This window comes from Pistacia vera, unplaced genomic scaffold (genome assembly GCF_008641045.1).
Source record: "Pistacia vera cultivar Batoury unplaced genomic scaffold, PisVer_v2 Contig11, whole genome shotgun sequence".
Lineage (NCBI taxonomy): Eukaryota > Viridiplantae > Streptophyta > Magnoliopsida > Sapindales > Anacardiaceae > Pistacia > Pistacia vera.
The window spans coordinates 1,448,133-1,469,975 of NW_022195137.1; the positions used below are offsets into that span (position 1 = coordinate 1,448,133).

The window sequence follows — 21,843 nt, forward strand, 5'->3', positions numbered from 1 at the left end:
ACCCTTATATTTAAAACAAATTACAAACCATCACCACCAGTTAGCCACGACCGTCGACAGTGGGCCAACCACCACGGACCGTTGCCGAAAAGTCATACTAAAAATGATCGAGAGTCACTGGGAGGCTCCGAGAGGCTTCGATGTGGCCGTTTATGGCCATATTAATGACCGAAAATGACCATATCAGGCCAAATCTGGCTGTTAACGGCCAGATCTTGCCCGAATATGGCCGATAATGGCTAGATCTTGCCTAAATATGGCCGATAATGGCCAGTTCTGGCCTCATATGGTCGTTTTCGGCCATCAATATGGCCAAAAAGGGCCATAGCAGAGCCTCATGGTCACGGTGAACTACTCACGACGACTTTCGGAGACTTTCGGCGGTGGTTTGCGGTGGGTGCAAGCGGCGGCAGAGGGTGGGATGATTTTGTCATAAATTAAAGTTTTATATAAGCGGGGTGTTTTAGCTAAATCTGAAATATTTGGGGTTAAAAGAAATTATTCAAAAATTAATTATAAAAAAAATATTATATTAATATTTAAAAAGAGGGTAATTTAATAATTTAAATAACATATCCACCAATTTATTCCCCTTAACCAAACATATTAATATAACATACCCACCAACTAACCAAACACATTTTTCTAAAGATTCCCAATAATCTTCAAGGTAATATAGGATTTCAGTAATCTAACATTCCCGATAATCTAACATTCCTTGAACCAAACGCACCCTAAGAACATTCGACTGAAATAGGAAGGGGACTATGCTAACTTCCTGGAAGGATATCACAAGCTAGAGTTAGAATCAGGAACATCATCGAGAATGAAAGGACCTAGTTTACCAGTCCTAAATAAAGTAAGGAACTTTTTTGATACCATCAACCGAGCTTCAGATGCTTTATGAGGTATCTTCAAGGCCTTCTGTAGTACTTCGAACTGCTGTTCTATGAGACTCTCCAAGTCATTCTCATCTTCTACATTACCTTTGAATTCATTCAGAGTTTCATATAATGACCGCCGGACTTCTGTTACAAGATCCTGTAAATGAACAAGTAGAACACTCAAATTTAGAAATGAGACAATATCTGAAGATAACTAAAAGTTGGCAAGAGTGATATGCAGAAGAACAAGAATTATTCTTGAAAAGCAATTCTGATTAGCCATTCGTACAAATATTAATGGATGAATCTCTTCATGGTAAATTAAACATCTTTCTAACAGTTAGAAAGAAGTTAATGAGCAATATATATAATTGACATATTTAGTCTCCATATATCATAAATAATTAACAATAATTTTAATTAATCCTTTGATTTTATTACCACAGACTAATATCTGGATATAGCACGCATTTCTTTTTCTTTGAATTCTATAAAACTAAAGAAAAATTTTCCCATACAATTTAAGAATTTTCTGTAAAAGAAACTCTAACATTTCTGTAAGACCAATTATACTAAGCCCAGAGTCAGAGAAATAAAACGCCACTTCAAGATTGAGCTTAATTATGCAAATAAAATGGGAGTATTGGGTACAAATTGCAGATCAACCATCAAGGTAATGTATAAAGAATGTGGAAGTGAACAACTAAAATTATACAGAAACAAATTTTCATGAAATTAGATTTATAATTGACAAATTTACTCATAAGAAAATTATAGAAGAATACACAAAATTAGAGCATCCAATATGGAAAACCAACACGGATGAAAATTCCACACTTGCTCTGGTTAGAACCTAAAATAACTATTTTGATAGTAACAAACTAACTAAATATGTACTAGCAAACAAAAGAGCTTTTTAGGACGGAATGATGTAATTCTAAGTGATCATAAGAAGTTACAATTCTATGTAAGAAGTTCTTGAATAGTCTATGCCATCCACATTTTAGAGGGAGAGACCTTCATTACCTCAATGTAGAGCACATCTGAAATGTCAGGTGGTTTTCTCCTCTTTTGACGAAGGTCTTTAAGATTATACTCATGTTTGCCATCAGATTCGTTTTGAGACACTTCAGTTCTATTACTCAAGTGGCTCCAATGAAGGGGGGTGCCTCGAATATTTAATATTGCCAGTAAGTATTGAGTGATGCGCTCTTCACCTACCACCGAATCTTTAACGGACCCTATATATGCATTATGAAAAAACCTTGGTAAATAACGAGATCCTAATTGGCCGATCCTATAAACCATTAAAAGAATCCTGATAATATAAACCTCAATTTACATCAGTACAAACATATGGCTGAGTCAGTTTGCAGAAATTGCTTCCCAAATACCTTTCTCTAATAACAAAAGATTTAGATAAATTCTGTAGTATTTAATTCATTGCTGCAATGTAGTGCATCATGGTCAGAATCATCCTAACTTAATCTTACCAACATATAATTGTTGATAAATATAAAAGCATGTTCAGATGTTCATAAACAACATACCACAAGTGAATGAAACAATATTTAGAGGATAAAATACAGGAATTAGAACTAGAATGTAATTCTGAAAGAGGGTTCAACCTGCAAGAGCTAGCTTTAACCCTGTTTCAATATCTGGGATACTTGGAACTAACACACCTGGCGTGTCTAAAACATATATGCTAGGCCGATGGGCAATCTGTATTAAATAAGGGGGAAAAAACAGTCAACATCCAAATTTTATGAAGGGGAAGGGTTTTCATTAGGCAAAATGATAACAAGAAAAAGGCAAACCACAGAGACTAGGGAAAATGAATAGGAAAAGTTCATATTTTTTAATTTGAAAAACAAAAGAAGCTCTCTAAGAACTTGACAAATTGATACTGAAATTTTAAAGCAGCATCAGAAATAGCCATATTAATAGGTGACCAAAGGAAAAATATCTAAATAAAGGTTTAGGCAAATGATTTTTCTTCACATACTTTCATGTTAAAGCCAAAAAGAAAAGAGCCAAAGCTATGTTGCTCCCCTTTTTCTGTCAAAAAATAAAAATAAAAACGATTGCTAAGTTCACATCTTTAACTCCAAATTCTAGCAACTAAGAAAAATAGATATATAAATAAAAGCTAAAGAAGAAGACCATAGACATGACAACACGAAAGGCAAAGCCAGGCCACTGTTACCCTTTACCAATGTTATAGACAATATCATTATCTTCATCTTACAAGACTATAGAGAATTTGTGGAATATGTGTGCACGTAATCATGGGGAGAGAAAGAGAAGAAGAAGAAGAAGGGAGCTCCAGAAAAAAAAAGGACCTTGAATCCTGCAATATCTTGAGTGACACCAGGCAATGGACCTACTGTGGCTCTCTTTGTCTTCTCTTGCACTATGTAGAAGATTCAAAAATGTTATTGCTTAATAAGCATGAATTTGAGACAAAATAAACTGAAAACTTAATTGCACCAAATTTTGAGCTACATTTTAGTCAACAAAATACTGTGTAGACACCTAACATAGTTACATCTTACCAGGAAAGCGAGACAAAGCAATTCGATGGACTGAATTGATTAAAGCAGATTTCCCAACATTAGGAACACCCACCACCATAACAAGGAGTGTAGGTTCCCTTGCAATCACTTCCTTCAGTTTTAACTCCACAAGATCAAGAAGCTTCAGCAAATGAACCAGGAAGAAATATTATCAACAAGAATGCAAGTGAAAAGAGTAAATAAAATAAATCATCAATAAATTTCAACCATATATCAAGAGTCAATCAAATATAGGAAAACAACTTCATATTCCAAAAACAAAAAGACAGCTTCCAGTGTTCTGCATTTGTATACATATCAACATTTGAAGACTACATATAGTAGCATAAACCATGGTAAACAAAACCTATAGTTAACCAGTAAGACAATATGGTCTGAATTGTGTAAGGCATAGAACCTTACTGAACACATAAGCTAACCTTTTTAACAGAACTCCTACTATGAGCGTTAATTGCAATGCAATCTTGCTTGCACAAATCAAAATAGCGTACCCATTTCTGCAACAATTAAACAAATAAACATTAAATTATATTAAAATAAAATTCATGGTAAAATACCCATAACATTGAACCAGTGAAAATGAAAATATAATATAACATAAACTCCATTCATCTCCCTAAGGATTGAGCCTTTTTACTGATGGACAACTTCAATTAGAAAACAAAAATAAAGATAAATGGAGATCGTAAAAAGGATTTTCACAAATTTCAGACAAGGTTTCTGAAGAATTTCCCAACTAATGGGATCTACCTGCATTTGAAACTAATGACAATTTCCTTCGAAGATAAAATAAAATAACTCTCAGATTTTGCATCATGCAGAAGAAGAAGCAAAAAGTTTACATTCAAAATATTGGGATTGGCTAAGTCTTTCTTGTTGAGAGCAATGACACGGCGTTTGGCAGAGAGCTGAGGCTGTAAATCTGGGTGGGCCGAAGACAAAGGAATCTGCTTACGCCAAAAAGGAATGTTATAAAAAAAGAGACAAATAAAAACATAAGCAAAAGTAGAGGTGAGAGCTTGTGCACTGGACCCGAGCATCGCGGACTTCAATGACGAGGTCGGAGACTTTGAGACGGTTTTTAATGGCTCGAGTAGCGGCAGCCATGTGGCCTGGGAACCAGTTGATGATTCCACCATCTTTAGCGAACCCCATTTCTCCCAATGCTTTCTTTACTATTATTTTCTTCACCCCCATCACTTCAATTCAAACTTTAGAGACCAAAAATGTCAGGTGTTGTAATGGCTGCAAAAGGGTTTAACACAAGCAAAACATTATTCTAAAATGAAGTGTAATCCGACACCTTTAATGAGCTGAAAAATAAAACGCTCAACCAAAGTATAACCCACATAATGGTCGGCCAATTTTTAGAAATAAACCAATGAACGGACTTTGAACACAATCCATAGTAACGTATAGAGATTAGCAAACAAAAAAGGGTGCTTGGGAAACGATGATCCCACCCAAACCAAACACCATTCACTTTTAAGCACACACAGCGGAGTCCAACAGACCCAGTCCGCTCAAATTCACAAATGACAGATAAGTAAAAAGAATCTAACCAACGATTCCTTAGAGCAATTTTTCTTTTTATCTCCCATTAATATTAATACCGAACAAAAGGCAAAGAATTAGCTGAGACATAAATTTCAAATAAATAAATAGTGTACTGATCAAGCAATTCATCGAACACTTGGTGAACAACAATAAAAACTTATACAAATTCAAACATTCGGTACCCACAAAAGCCAATAACACATTACAGAGTAAACCCACTTACAAATGAAGTAAACAAAAATGATGTAAAGTTTTAAACAAAGAATAAAAAAGAAGAAATTCATACCGAAAAGTTCAATGTTGCTTCGCGAGAGAGATGGAAGTAGACAATGGAGAGGAAAGATAGGTTGGTAATCGCAAGATACTGAGAGATAAAAGATTAAAACTGAACTTTGTTTTTACTTTTTACAGAGTTAGCTTTGTTGTGTTTCGATATGAGATGCAAAGACGGGGGTCTAAGACTCCTAAGGGCATGATTGGGGCGGNAAAGTATGTACAATGTTATTCATATTATTAAAATCGAATGATGTTATTTTTTCTAATCATTTATTTAATTTAAATATTATTTCATTTTTTGTAGTTATTCAATATTTTATGTTCTTGTCCCTTGAACTTAACTCTCGGATTCACTGATTGTCAATTGTGTTGCCGGACCTTTCTTACATGCAGGCCGGCTATGTCCAACAAAAAATTTTCAAATTTATTTATTTTTTGTGACCAGAAGTATCTGAACTAGCTTGCTCATACCTTGACTAATCCCTCGAGCCCAAAAGTTAATGATCGAATAAATCCCTAAGTGACCACCCTTATTAGTAATCGAGGGTAATCGAACTCAATATCTCTTGAATAATACATTCAAAAGTCCTTATCGTCCCACTCGACCACTCAGGGGTGGTTGAATTTTTTTTTTCTTTCAATTTTTTTATTATTATATATCAATTTTACTCCTTAATAAATTATTTTTTGGCCCTCCATAGTCATTGAACTTTACATTTTAATCCCCTTAAAATTTAAATACAATTTCTAGACTTTCATTTTCTCTACTTCAATCCCTGGTTCCTTATTGGTTTGGACATGTCATAGATAACTATTTCGCTTGGAGAAAAAATTCTTTATGCAGTGGCGTGTTGTTTTATTCATATGCACTGATCCATCCAGTAAAACACAAGGAAATTCAATAAAAACTTCTCGTTTTGAACGTATGCATTGAGAACTGAGTCGTCTCTTTATAAAGCCAAGACCAGCACAATGCGGCCGCCTTAACCCTGGTTTTATAAATTTGGCCCTCCATAGTCATTGAACTTTACATTTTAATCCCCTTAAAATTTTAATGCAATTTTTTGAATTTCATTTTCTCTACTTAATTCCCTGGTTCCTCATTGGTTTGGACATGTCATAGATGACTATTTCGCTTGAAGAAAAAAGTCTTTATGTAGTGGCGTGTTTGTTGACCTTTCATATATTTTGATGTGCCAAAACTATCTAAAAATTTGATTGATTACTAACCAAAACATGCTAAGGTATGACACAAGTCATAACCAAACCAAAACAAACTTGTCAGGTGGTATGACTGTGCATAAGCAGATTTTTCAAGAGGTACGATTGCGCGCTATCAAGATACACCCATTCGGTAGAAGAAAACTGTCCAGATGAACGTGCGTCATTGCACGACCTCGTTCCTCATGGTCATTCATCACCCTACCAAAACGTGTGACACCTGCACGACCATCCTGCATGACCGTTGCATTCAAGTCAAAAGTCAAGATATTCAAATTCAGAATTCTTTACGCTCTTGACTATTTGTCAAGGTCAATAAAATCAAAACTCATGTATCAAAAGAGGCACAAGCGTTTTGCGTGGTGGAACGACCGTTCCTATCTGAAGAGTTTTGCATAATAGAGTTCTAAGAAGTTGTGCTTGCTTTTGAAAAATCTTGCGGATTTGAAAGACCAATTTGAGTAAGATCGTTCTGCATGGAGGAATGATTGTTTGACGTCTTCACACGATCATACGGCATGGTGTAACGTCCATTCCAAAAACCCTAGATTTGAGAAAATCTATCAGTTGTGTTAGGAACGATCATTTGTGATTATGGAACGACACTTCTTCTGAGTCTCCCGAACATTTTATTCATTTATTGTTTTATTAGGGAGTAAAAGCTGAAAAGGTCTGGTTCGACATAATATTTTATTAATTTATTATTTTCTTAGGAAGGAAAGCAAAAAAGGATAACGAATCAAATGGTTCGATAGAATATTTTATTAATTTATTATTTTCTTAGAAGGAAAAGCTGAAAAGATGCATAAACAAAATAAAAGAAGGGAAAAGTTAAACAGAGTGAGTAACATGTTTGTGTTTGTCATGAGTTGGTCTTCCTAGTGTTTAAGCCGTTGGATCTAAGTTTTGTGGCTATCGAGGAGCATCAAACGGTGATAAATTGAAGTAGACTTAAGGATTAAAAAACAAAAATGAAGAGTCATAGAAAATGACAAAGTTAGGTAAGAGTCAGAGTAGTGTAATAAAAGCTAGAGGGGATGGCCGAGGCAGGTAGATGAACGTAGAAAGTAGCAAACTCTCTTTAAAAGTGTATTTCTTTAACTTTATTTATTATAATAAAATTGGTCTAGTTTGAATGTAAAATATTTTATTGAAGTTGTAGTGATAAATCAACTATTTTTTTCTGAAGAAGGCTTGGGCGTTGGGCCTATTAGATAATCATAATTAAAAAGAGAATATTGGTTTTGTCAGCTTTACAGACTGAATTGGAGATGGCGTTTTACAATTTTAGAATTAAAATAGAAGAAGATGACCGTTGGGAGTTCATGGTTGCTGAACGTGAACTCTAAAGTGGGATACAAGAAGAATCAATAATACTACGAACACTGAAATATTAGTATCAAATTTCTATACTAGTTTACGTGTAACGCATTTCTCTATTTTTTTATAATTTTTTTCTAGTGAACAACCGTCCATCAAATTTGGACGGCCATTCACTCACATGGACGTCCGTCCATATAATATGGACGCCCGTCCCTATTAAAATAAAATTAAATTTTTTTTAAAACCTTAGGGACGGCCGTCTATCTATTAGAGACGGTCGTCCTTCACTCAAATATGAAAAAAAAAAATTCTTTAGGGACGCCCGTCCACCAATTGTGGACAGTCGTCCCTTAATTTTGGACGGGCGACTGTAATTTTTGGACACCCGTCCACAATTTGTGGACGGCTGTCCTTTTATTGTGGACGGGCGTCCGTAAGTAATGGACGCTCGTCCAAAAGTAATTCGTAAAAAAAAAATAATTTTTAACACTGGACGGCCGTCCCTAACTTGTGTACGGCCATCCATTCATTGTGGATGGGCGTCCATACTGAATGGACGCCCGTCCACAATGAATGGACGACCATCCCTTATGTAAAGGACGGCCGTCCATAATGTTATTAAAATTTTTAAAACAAAATTTTTTCGCGTTTTAGTAATAAATATTTTTTTGTTTACATTAGCTTCTCCAACAACAAGTGCTAAAATTCTTCGAGCGAAAGAAAACCAGCGCCAAAATTCATCGTCCCCTTCTGCTTCATTGTTGTCGTCTGTTCTTCGTCTTAGTGTTGCATCTGCATTCCTTAGCCATTTCTTCCCGCAACAAACGTTTTCTCCTCATTTTCCAGCTACCGTGTGAAGAACGAAAGCTATCATCTTTTCATCAAACCATAGCCATTTTTTACAGTGGAAAGAGAGATCCATTTTTTACAGGGAAAGGGAGATTAGAAAGATTTGTGCAGGTTAATAAACGTTTTTTATATAATTTATACATTTATTTAGTTTTTTACAGTGGAAATTTTTATATAACTTATCCATTTATTTAGTTTTCGTATTATATTTTGGATTGAATATAAGTTACAATAGAAAAAAACTGATAGAGAAATTTGTGGTGATTGTATGAATCAGATTTCGTGAACGTGAACACTAGTATTGGATTTGCATTAAATTACAGAATATGGAAGAGTCTAGTTTGGCTCAGAATATGGAAGAGTCAGTTTGGCTCAGAATATGGAAGAGTCCAGTTTACTCATTTCAATGATGTTGAGGTAAATTTATTGTATCGTATTGTTTATTATTTGATGTGTTGTATTAGTACATTCTAATTTATGTATTATAAAAAATTAAATCAGGAAAATGAACTGATGAATTAGAAGATATGGGATGTGCAGAGGAAGAAGTAGAGCCTCATATTGGAATGGTGTGTTGATTCAGTGATAGTCTGGTGAAGTATTACAAACGGTATGGTAACAAAATAGGATTTGAACCAATGATATGTACGTCAAAGAAAGGTGAAGATGGAGAGATGAGATATGTGACATGGCATGTTCTTGTTTGGAAAGGAGAGGTAAGTCCAGAAATACCTTGAAAAAACAACCTGTTGCCAAAACAGATTGTAAGAGTCGGATTAGTGCAGCTTTGAATGGTGAATGCAAATGGGAAATTAAATCAGTTGTACTTGAACATAACCATGATCTTACAAGTCCGACAAAAGAAGATATTTCAAGGTTAACGAACGATACAACCTATGTGAAAAGGCGACTTGAAGTTAATGATGTGGCTGGGATTGACCGTGCAAAAATTTTCAGTCAATTCAGTGAGGCAGGAGGTGTAGAGAATTTGAGTTTCTAGAAAAAGATTGGAGGAAATACATTGAAAAAGTGAGAAAGTTAGACTTGGAGTGGAGTCTTCGCAGTACTTGAGTATTTTAGGAAAATGCAAAAAGGGAATTCAAATTTCTGGTACATGATTGATGTAGATGAAGAGAGTCGATTACAGAATGTGTTATGGGTTGATGCTAGATGTAGGGCATATAAGAATTCGGTGATGTTATCACCTTGACACAACGTATCGACGAACAAGTATGACATGCCATTGTGCTGATCATCATGGACATTCGACGTTGTTATGTGTGGGTTAATTTTCATGAGGACACTGAGACATTTGTATGGCTATTCTTTCTGGCTTGAATGCATGGATGTCGCTCCTAATGGAATAATCAATGATCAAGATAAGGCCATGCACAAATGTAATTGAGATGTTTTCCCTGGTATAAGACATAGGTGGGTCTGTGGCATATAATGAAGAAACTGCCTGAAAAGTTAAGGGGGGATAAGGAATATGAAACTATCAAGTTTAAGTTGCAAAATGTTGTGTATGATTCCTTTACGCGTAGAGAGTTCGAAGAGCTGTGGAACCAATTTGTTGATGTGCACAAACCTTCACGATAATGCATGGTTATGTGGATTGTACAAAGAAAGAGTACGATGGGTGCCTACATTTCTTAAGATACTTTCTAAGCAGGTATGTCTACTACCAAAGTAGTGAAGTATGCATGCATTTTTTGATGGGTATGTCAATTCCAAAACCACTTTGAAACAATTTGTGGAACAATATGATAATGCATTGCGAGCTAAAGTGGAAAAAGAAAGGGAGGCTAATTTTAGATCTTTCAAATCTTGGATACCATGCATAACTAATTACCCCATTGAGAAACACATTTCAAAGTGCATACACAACATGCAAAGTTTAAAGAGTTCAAGATGAGATTGCCGGGAAGATTTATTGTGAGTTATCTTGCTGAAAAAATGTGATTCAGCGAGGAGTTTCAAGTTTGGGAGATGTTTGGTTTGGAGATAATAGTCATCATGTTCCTCATGTAGTATACTTTGATGAAGTTCGTGTGAATTCGTTGTACTTGTCATTTGTTTGAGGCAGGGGGATTTTATGCAGACATGCCCTTATGGTGCTGATCATAAAAGGGTTCACACGTCCAGAAAAGTACATTTTACGGCGTTGGAGGAAGAATGTGAACAGATGTCATATGAAAATTAAGGTCAGTTATAATAGGTAGAGCACCAACATTGAGGACACGTTTTGATAAGTTGTCAATTTAATGCTGACAGTCAGATCTGACATCAAACAATGAGGAAGATTTAAATGATGACGGAGTTTATGATTGACATGAGGAAACAGTTGGAGCAAAAGGAAAGTGAGGAGGCTTGGTACAACAAGTGAACATCTCTTCTAGAACCGGTTTGACTAGTCAAGATGGGGACAGTCCTCCTAAAGAGGGATACCCTAATCATTAGTCCACAGGCAGCTCGTAGCAAAGGTCGTCTCCATGTAGAAGAACGTAGTCGAAGATGAAGAAATTGTACGTAGGGTTAAAAAGAAAAATTACAAAAAAAAAAAAAGAATGGTATGACTATACATTATTTTAGTATTTTTTGAAACATTATTTACTTATTAAGTTAGAATAATATCGACTTGATTATTAATGTGTTATGATACTTTTTAGGAAAAGGATCATCGGTACACGACAACAGGAACAGTTTCTTTCATGTACTTCCGTGGCCGATGCGGAAACTTAATGTTGTCAAATGATGTTGTTACTACAAGGTATGTGTTATATATCTTGTATAATTGTAATTGCCTTAGTTTTCTATACGTGTGCTAAATTGTGGTTGTTAAACAATGACAGATGTCCACTGGTCGTTCCAAATCTGCAGGACAAAGTAGTTCTTATACTGGACAGGAGTTTGTAAATGATGAACATGTCTCGTTGGGAGATGTTTGATATTTGCGCAAGTTGAAGCATATAGAATTGTATTTGGTAGAAATTTTCTATGCTTTGTTTTAATTTCTAACGAATGCAGTGGTTGTATGCTTATACAATTGTTTTATTTTTGTATTTTTGTCATTGATTGTGTAGGATAGTGAATTCATGATAATGGTTAAGTACATGACATTTTGGATATGCATTTCTTTTCAGATTTGAATTTTTATGTCTTTGGGTATGTCTAGTATTACTATACATATACATTAAAAAGAGTTGTTGACATGTATAAACAAAAGACAAATCTATTTATAACAAAAGACAGATTTATTTATAAACAAACTAAATCTTTATTAACAACATCCACCAAATCAATCTATTTATAAACAAAAGGGAAAAATTTTCATCATGGTGCAAGGGGGGGAGGTTGACTAGAGGATGAGGAGGCTGTTGAGAAGTTCTTCATCATGTGAAAATCTCTGTCATGCGGTCTCCAATGATGTCAACTGTTTCTCAATTCTTGATGCAAAACGTGTTAAAATTACTTTGCAGTTCTTGCATTTGCCTCTCACTACGTGAAAAAAGTCCTCTTGAAACTTTTCCACCGCTCAAATCTGCTTCTATTTCCTGTAAAGTATGAGAAGCCATATCTTTTACATTCCAGATGGTCCAGGTTCAGTACCCGTTATTTTTCTTTTGGCACATAGACTTGTTTTCGTAACCCTTTCTGGAATACTGACACCTTCTTGAACCGTTGCATCTCCCTCAATTCATCCCTAATCAGATACCATTGTCTGCCACTCTTTTAATCAAACCATTATATTCAGTGTCACATCCCCCAACACATTAGTTGTAGAAAACGTAATCTTATTTGTTGCATCATCCGGGGTGATCTCAATATTAACTCTTCACATATTAACGTAACCAGCATCCCCCAATATATTTCTCTTTTTCTGGGTGATCTCTCAAATTCTTAATCAATAACTTTGCTGATTAACTTGCCTCTGCTACTGCTGCTTCTATGAACAATAAATCCTTAACCGTCACATTTCTATTTGTCTCTTTCCTACCATTAATGTGAAAGTCAAGTATTGTGAAATACTCTATAGCAGGATTCTGTAACTTTGTAGATTTACACCTATGTGGATGATAAGTCCCTATTCCGGAAACATCAACCAAGCTTGTTTGGAATCCCAGTTTCTAGGTAGTTTTCCAAACCTTAACAATCAAATCCTATCCAGGTTGCTAAATCTTGGGGTGTCACTACAAAGTTATTCTTTAATTTAAAGAACATTGTATACGCCTGAAACTCATCACTGTCCATTCTACAACTTCCAAACTACAAAAAAATCATATATCAAATGCCTATATCCATCATATCTATACTGACTAAACGGTTCCATTTCAAATGATTAATCCAACCATTAATTTCATACTAAACCTAAACTTGTTAGAAGTCCTAAATCCAAACTTCTTCAAGGCAAATATCTTTTTCGACACGTCCTCGTATGTTTTTTATGTGCCAATTCGAAATTGAAGTGCAGATGAGGATGTGCCTTCCTGGAAGGTTGTATTTTTTGTCCTCACCATTTTCTGCTTTCTTCTAAAACTGTATACATAAAAAAATCGTCATCATAATCTGCCAAGAACACAGAGCCAATTACTCTTAACATATACATTTTGAGCTCATCATCAATTTCTACATGGCACTCTAAAATCTGGTAATGTTAACAAATGTCCAAAATTAAACCAGAAACTAATGAGCTAATCATCAAGCAAAAAATAGAATACCCAACTAATTTCTCAAACAATAAGAGAATGGTTCATTCTTAAGGCACTTGTTTTGCATTTAGATTACATTTGTTGTCATATTTGTAACAAAAAGGCACAGCTTAATTAGAAAATGTAATTTCTCTTTCAATGCTCAGCAAAAATTCCAGAATTCCAGAATTCCACAACCGACACAAATAACAATTTCATATAAACACAATAACCAACATAGAACAATCAAACAAATACTCTTCAAATATGTATATCAATATTGGTAGTAATTCAACCAATACACCAGTAACACAACCTGCAGAAGTTTAAAGCTAACAATGATCACTAAGCAAAACTGTCCACATCTCATGTACACAGATGAAGGGCCCTTTGTATGTGCCCATGTTCTTTTATTCCTTACTAGTAAATGAAATGAATGCTGTATGATTTGTCTTTCTTTTATTCATATTTCGTCAAACTCTAGCTTAAGATTATAGACAAAACAACAATTTCATTAATAAAATCTTAATCTCTAGTTAATTAATACAATAACTTGTTAGAAGTCTGTCCATATTATTTGTAAAACTAGAGTGCAAGCCTATAAAGTGAACAATCTGCTCATACAGAAGGTGTCATTATGGTCTAACAAGGCAAACTTCAACTTCTCATAAGAATAGTAAAGTAAAAAGTAATTGTCTTGACTTTTGATAGATACTGTGAAAGAAAAGTTCCTCTTAGTTGTGGACTAGAGATGCGTGAATTTGGATTCAATTTACACAAGATTGTAAAAAAGCATTCAATAAATCAGGACAGTTTTAAAACTGAAAGACATCATAAGTAAACAAACAAGGTGAAAAGCTTTCATCATTCTGAGTATCCCTCAAGCGTTTTAGCTGAGCAGAGAACCTAATTGCCTTTTCTATTTGATAAATGATAATGCACTGACATAGGGAGGGGGGTGAATGGGCTGCACAGTAAGTTCATTACTTTCAATCAACTCTTCCAAAGTTTCACAGGGCAAGATCATTAAGTTTCATGCATTGGGGAAAAGGATACTGCATGGACTTTGGACTTAAAGGGGCATATGTGTGTGTGTGTGTGTGGGTGTGTAGGAGAAAAAAGAAAAGGGAATCTCATCATGAACAGATCAATGAAGAAAAAAACACAAATTCCAGAATTCCACAACTAATTTTCCTAAAATATGCCTAAAATAAATTTTTCTTTCACAGTAGTTCACACAAACCAGCATGTAAAATAAACTACATTTATCTTTATAAATGAAAAAACACTTCTATTCATCAATCACACAAACCAGTCCCACCAAATTGACTGGATTTTATTTCATCAACTCAACTCCATTCAACACATTCATCCAACCCAAAAAAAAAAAATTGAAAAAGGAAAGTGTTTAATTGCCAAGATGAAGAGCAAGCGCAGAACAAGAGTCCAGAAGAAAAACAGCGCGAAGACGAAGAAGACGCAGTAACGCAGATGGAAGACGAAGAAGATGGTAATGGCTGCCTGGGTGTTAAAAAATTTTGAAACTTCCCCAAATGTTTTAACCTAAAACGCGAAAAATTTTTGTTTTAAAAATTTTAATAACAGGCCGTCCATTCAGTATGGACGCCCGTCCACAATGAATGGATGGCCGTCCACAAGTTAGGGATGGCCATCCAATGTTAAAATTTTTTTTTTTTTTTTACGAATTACTTTTGGACGGGCGTCCATTACTTACGGACGTCCGTCCACAATAAAAGGACGGCCGTCCACAAATTGTGGATGGCCGTCCGTCGTTTTTTTTAAGATTTGTAAAAGCCAAATGCATGGACGGGCGTCCAAAAATTACGGACGCCCGTCCAAAATTAAGGGATGGCTGTCCACAATTGGTGGACGGGCATCCCCAAAGATTTTTTTTTTTCATATTTGGGTGAAGGACGGGCGTCCATTATTTGTGGACGCCGGTCCAAAATTAATGGACGGCCGTCCCTAAAGTTTTACAAATTTTTTAATTTTATTTTAATAGGGACGGGCATCTATATTATATGGACGGCCGTCCCTCGAATATGGACGCCCGTCTATATAATATGGACGGGCTTCCATGTGAGTGAACGGCCGTCTAAATTTGATGGACGACGTTCACTAGAAAAAAATTGTAAAAAAATGGAGAGACGCGTTACACGTAGGCCGGCACAGAAATTCGGTGCTAATATTTCGGTATCCGTAGTGTTATTGTATATGAAGAGAAAAGAACCCAAGTGAAAGATTGATCAGTGACTTGCTACTACTAATGCTATTAATTGATCAGTGACTTGCTACTACTAATGCTATTAACTATGCCATGAAGGTTTGTTTTTTCTCTTTAATTTTTTTTTTTTTTTTTTGGTATATATTGTTGGTTGTGGTATCGAACCAACAATATAAAAATATAGAAATTTATAAATAGTGTATCAAATGAATCGGCAACAACACCAGAAGACAAAGTTAACAAGGAGAGAAACTAATATAGAAATTTCAAAGAAATGATAAAAGGGAAATGAAGAAAACCCTAAATAAACAGTAACACAATGTTCAAACAAAAAACGACTGAACCATTTTTGGATTTAATTAATTGTCCGGTTAAAAAAACATTAATTATACAATTTAATATTACTTATTTGGATTCAATGGGTATACATTGACATGTAATATTTATATGAAATTCATATTCTTAATTTCTTTAATTATTAATTGAACATTAAATTAAATACTATCACAAATATTTTATAATATATTATTTTTGTCAATCTTAGGATATTATTTATATTGTATAATTTACAAATTATGTTAGTATATTATGTAATTTATAACTAACATAATTAGGAGATCCAATATATCATTTCCAACCTATATAATGTCCATACATCTATAGTACATATCAACCAATTAAAACATCAAATTATTCAAACAAACATGGTGCCAAAACAACTTTCTTACACAGGCCTTCAGCTTGTTGGGTAAATATTCAAAAACTACTCCACACAGCATCCAAGCAACTAAACAAGATTGCGATGTTGTATTTTAAACAAAATTTTTCTTCATTTGAAAACTCTCTTATTCTGTGCCTTGAGTTGGCTGCAAGTTTTTTCACCGCAATTTCTTTACCATCAGCCATTTTCCCTTGAAATATTATTCACTTCCGCATATTAAAACAGGGCTGCTAAGGTAGTTATTGTTATAAAATAATCAATTATTATATTAGTAACCGCAAATAAAAATATATTGAATATAAAACAATATAAATAAATGTTAATAAAATAAAATAACTATACAATAAAATTAAAAATACCAACAACGTGATCACATGTAGGAGATTCTTCGGAATGATAAGAAGAGATCAGAAAAAGAATACAACCTAAAGATGGATGCCGAGGCTTGTGTGCACAAAGATTTAAGCAACGTCTGTTTCCTAGGTTACAACGACAGATGAATAGCAAGAGAAGTACCACTCTTCTATTCTGACGAACTGAATCAAGCCTTAACTCCAACAAAGGAAAAGCTTAAAAAACTAGAGAGAAAATAATTGATTGAAAAAGCTTTCATTTTTTTTTTTTTTATGGGTTAAAATTGAGAGGAAAAACACATTTTTATACTACTCAAGGTGGGACAAACATTGAATTCCACCATCAATTTCCGCTTTTTCACTATCCAACTTTAAAACCTCCTCCATTAATTCACTAACCTTTCATCTTTCAAATTCTTATCTTACACAACTACATTTCATTTCATTCAATTTATTTAATATATTCCAACAATCCCCCACATGAATGAAATTAACAGATCTAGACACAGGACACAGTGATAGAGTTTAAACGGTTGGACTTGCATATGATAGGTAGGTGTTACCCTTTGAACCTTCCCTTGTGAAAGTATGCTTACTTTACTGACTGATTAGTAGACATATGATTTCCTTGAACTGATTTGTCATTTATGTAAATGATGACATACTTTACACAAGAATCCTCTCTAATATAATTCGGTTCTACTTATTATGTTTGTTTTGGCCATGAACATACCCTTGGTTCTGCGAGAAGTTCAAAAGAATTAAGTCTAATACAATTCCCTTTAGAAGCGGCCCAACTTCTTTCTCACATAGGTGATCTCTTTAAGAGTAACCTGCATTACTCTGCTCGGAAACCCGATGCATAAGAATTGTTAAAAGTTTTTGCTTAACCTTATTCCTTACGGGCATCACTGTTTCATTTAATCATAGGAATGGACTGAGAGTAGCTCTCACAATGATCTATCTAAGTCTTTATAATTAAGTTCTCTTTGAACCTAAATCTTGGGATCTCAAGTCAATTAGGTTGAGTTTCCATTATATCGAATTATTATGTCATGGACTTTAGTCCCATTCCTCTCGATGATTTTTCAACAACCTCTCTATTTAACCCTTTGTTAGCGGATCCGCTAAATTATCTTTTGACTTCACATAATCAATAGAGATAATTCTAGTTGAGAGTAGTTGTCTAATGGTATTATGTCAATGACATATATGTATAGACTTACCATTATACATATTGCTCTATGCCCTTCCAATTGCAAATTGATTATCACAATGAATGCAGATTGCTGGCACAGGTTTTGGCCACTTTGGAGTTCGTTTTGCTTGTATCCCTTAATTACAAGTCTAGCCTTGTACTTGTCAATTGAACCATCTACTTTCTTTTTCCTCTTGAAAATCCATTTAGACCTTAGAGGTTTACATCCAAGAGGAAGATCCACCAGTTCCCATAAATGAGTTTGCAGGATGAAGTCAACTTCGTTCTTAATAGCATCTTTCCAAAAAGGTCCTTCTAAAGATTCACAACTTCTTGAAATGTTTGAGGTTCACCTTCTAATAGATAAATTAAAAAATATGGACCAAAAGATTTTATTGTCCTTGCTCTTTTGCTACGTCTAGCTCCATTTTCAACCTCTTGACTATTTTCAATCATAGTCTCATATGTTCATTTAGACGAACTTGATCCTTCATTGGATCTATATGGAAATACATGTTCTAAGAAAGATACAATTCTAGATTCCATTATCGTGTTCTTGTGTATGTCTGAGATTGTGGACTCATGCAAAAGAAATCAATAAGCATTACTATTATGTGCATAGCTAATGACAATCAACTATTTTTGGAACTATTTTCACCTTCTTTGGTATCGGTACTACTACTTTGACAAGACACCCCCATACTCACAAGTATTTGTCGGAAGGTTTCCTTCCTTTCCATAATTCATAAGGGGTTTTGTCTTCCTTTTTCCGGGGTACCTTATTTAAAAGATAGTTGGTTGACAACACAACTTCCCCCCACATGTTCAGAGACAACCCATAACTTATTAGCATTGCATTCATCATTTCTTTCAAAATACGATTCTTTCGTTCAACAATTCCATTTGACTGAATCGAATAAGGTGCTGTGGTTTTGTGTATATTCCGTGTTGTGCACAAAAATCATGAGACAGTGATTCATACTCACCACCTCGGTCACTTTGTAACACCGTAATCTTTTTATTGGGTTGATTCTTAACTTCATTCTTATAAAGAATAAACTTATCAATAGTTTCGTCCTTGCTTTTTAGCAAATACACATAACAGTATCTTGTGTTATCATTAACAAAAGTAATAAAATACTTATTGCTACTCCTTGTTTGTACAAATTTTAGGTCACAAATATCATTGTAAACTAAATCAAGAGGATTTGTGATTCTTTCAATATTATTAAATGATGACCTTGTCAATTTTGCCTCAACACAAGTTTCACACTTATGTTTGGAATTGATTTGAAAAATAGGTATGTAATTTAAGTTAAATAATTTACACAAAGTATTATAATTAACGTGTCCTAGTCTACCATGCCACACATAGGAAGACTCCACCAAATAAGCAGAAGAAATTCTCTTATTAATACTTTTAGGTTTTACAACACAAACACTGAGCTTAAACAACCCATCACTCACATAACCCTTTCCAACATACATTTCATTCTTTGACAAACCTACTTTGTCTGACTCAAGAACTATATAGAAACCATGCTTGTTTAACAAACAACCAGACACCAGGTTCTTACAGATTTCTGGCACAGTCATAGCATTATTCAGAGTTAGCTCTTTCTTAGATGTTATCTTTAAGACCACCCTTCCTTGGTCTTCAATCTCAGAAGTAGTAGAGTTTCCCATGTATAACTTTTCCACCTTCTCATTTGGTTCGAAGGAATTAAATAGTCCTTTGTCTGAGCAGACATGCCGAGTGGCTTCAGTGTCAAGCCACCATTCTCTTGGGTTAGACCCAACCAGATTCACTTTTAAAACCACTGCAGAAAAACTTATGTTAGAGACATCCTGAGTAATATTCTCCATGACATTTGCCTCTTTGATTCGATTCCTCCTTGGAAATCTATAATTAGAAGCTTTGTGACCTATCTTGTCACAATTAAAACACTTGCCTTGGAATGTTTTTGGCTTCTTAGAGATGCCTCCTTTTGGCCACAGCTTGGCATTTTTCCCTATCTTCTTAAAATTAGAACTGTGACCATGCTCCACAACATTTGCTTTGCTGTTGCAGGAATAAACCCTTTTTTTAGAACTTCTATTTTTTTCTTCAAACTGAAGTCTAACAATGAGTTCTTCAAGGTTCATCTCCTTTCGCTTGTGCTTAAGATAGTTCTTGAAATCTTTCCATGTCAAGCAGTAGCAACTACTTGGAAAGTTTCACTTAACACCATCCTTTCAGAATGAATTTCGTGTAATATCATGTTGATCTCTTGCACTTAACTAATGGCACCTTTTGATTCCACCATTTTATAATCGAGGAATCATCCCATCACAAACTTTTTGGACCTAACATCCTTAGTTTTTATATTTATGGTCTAAAGACTCCTATAATTCTTTGGCCGTTTTCTTCGAAGAGTACACACTGTATAGTGAATCTGTTAGACAATTCATGACATAATTTCAGCACAAAAATTCATAATGTTTCCAAGCATAAACAACATTGATAACTTGAACATCGTGCTCATCTTCTTTGAGCGTAGAAGTATTCTCAGTTAAGAATCTCGCAAGATCAAGGTGGTCAGAAAAAAAAACATCTTTTGTTGCCACCTCTAGAAATGCATTCCACCAAATTTTTCCAGTTTTTCCGCATGGTTCATAGGAACAGAGACCGGTGCCACATGAGTTGGTGTGGTAACGGGGTTTAATTCAGATGTCATTTTATGAAAAATCCGAACTAGAAAAGAATTATTATGTGAATTTTTGAATAGTAGTCAATAAGTAATTCCTAGGAAACACTGCAAGGGTCACACATGGTCCCCCTTAAAATCCAATCTTCTTAGACATAATTTCTCTAAATCGTACTGTTCAAATTTCACCACCATACTTTTACTGCACATGGATGGTAGCCTTTGGGAATATCAAAATCCAATGTTTTCTTCAAATTAAATATAAAATACAGTTACTAATAAAATCGAATCTATTTTAAGATTGTTATAAAATAATCAATTATTATATTAGTAACCACAAATAAAAATATATTGAATATAAAAACAATATAACTAAATGTTAATAAAACAAAATAGCAATACAATAAAAATAACAATACCAACAACGTGATCACGTGTAGGAGATTCTTCAAAATGATAGGAAGAGATCAGAAAAAGAATACAACCTAAGGATGGATGTTGAGGCTTGTGTAACACACAGTTTCCTTAAAACAGATTCGCCTCCTTCACTCGGGTGCATAAGGATTTGAGCAGCGTTTGTTTCCTAAGATACAACGACAGATGAATAGCAAGAGAAGCACCACTCTTCTATTATTATGAATTGAATCAAACCTTAACTCCAACAAATGAAAACCTTAAAAAAACCAGAGAGAAAATAATTGATTGAAAAAGCTCTCAATTTTTTTTTTTGTGTGTGTGTGTGTGTTAAAATTAAGAGGAAAAACACATTTTTATACTACTCAAGGTGGGACAAACATTGAATTCCACCATCAATTTCCGCTTTTTCACTTCCAACTTTAAAACCTCCTCCATTAATCCCCTAACCTTTCATCTTTCAAATTCTTAACTTAGAAAACCACATTTTATTTCATTCAATTGATTTAATATATTCCAACAGTTATGATTTAATCATAAAAATGACTATAAATGGCAATCTGAGAAACACAAAAATTTTCTAAATGTTTTAGTTTCCTTCTTATCCAAGAAATTTGTAAATTTTTTTTCCTGAAAGAACAAAAAGTATACATATGTGTAGCTTGTATAAAGTACCTAATCCTCCTCTTCCAAGCATATTTACATCAGAAAAATTATCAGTTGCAACAATCAGCACATGCAAATCAAACAAGAAAGATCTTATCTAAATGCTCTTTTTCTTAATCACTTCTTCAGCATTATTGTCTCTCACATGTGCCTATCTTTTTGTTGATGCTTGCTTTTGACAC

The 21,843-nt window shown here is 34.4% G+C and overlaps 1 protein-coding gene across 2 annotated transcripts; it reads right to left on the reverse strand.

Moving 5' to 3' along the window:
- Positions 1 to 697: 697 nt before the first annotated feature.
- LOC116139080 (short integuments 2, mitochondrial-like) lies at positions 698 to 5,414 on the reverse strand. 2 transcript variants are annotated; one of them, XM_031424760.1, is made up of 9 exons: positions 5,307 to 5,414; positions 4,496 to 4,708; positions 4,306 to 4,410; positions 3,883 to 3,960; positions 3,443 to 3,584; positions 3,230 to 3,300; positions 2,513 to 2,609; positions 1,911 to 2,125; positions 698 to 1,041 (listed from the first exon to the last, which is right to left on the reverse strand). In XM_031424760.1, the coding sequence occupies exons 2-9, from the start codon at positions 4,658 to 4,660 to the stop codon at positions 790 to 792; spliced, it is 1,125 nt and encodes a 374-aa protein (XP_031280620.1). In that variant the 5' UTR covers positions 4,661 to 4,708; positions 5,307 to 5,414; the 3' UTR covers positions 698 to 789. The 2 variants fall into 2 exon arrangements, with proteins under 2 accessions (XP_031280620.1, XP_031280626.1); XM_031424766.1 differs by lacking the exon at positions 4,306 to 4,410.
- Positions 5,415 to 21,843: the final 16,429 nt, after the last annotated feature.

Coding starts and splice junctions, on each gene's coding strand:
- LOC116139080 (XM_031424760.1), bottom strand. CDS start 4,660: ATGGGGGTGAAGAAAATAATAGTAAAGAAAGCATTGGGAGAAATGGGG. Junction 3,961..4,305: donor CCAATCCCAATATTTTGAAT/GTAAACTTTTTG, acceptor TAATTGTTGCAG/AAATGGGTACGCTATTTTGA. Junction 1,042..1,910: donor CAGATGTGCTCTACATTGAG/GTAATGAAGGTC, acceptor GTTCATTTACAG/GATCTTGTAACAGAAGTCCG.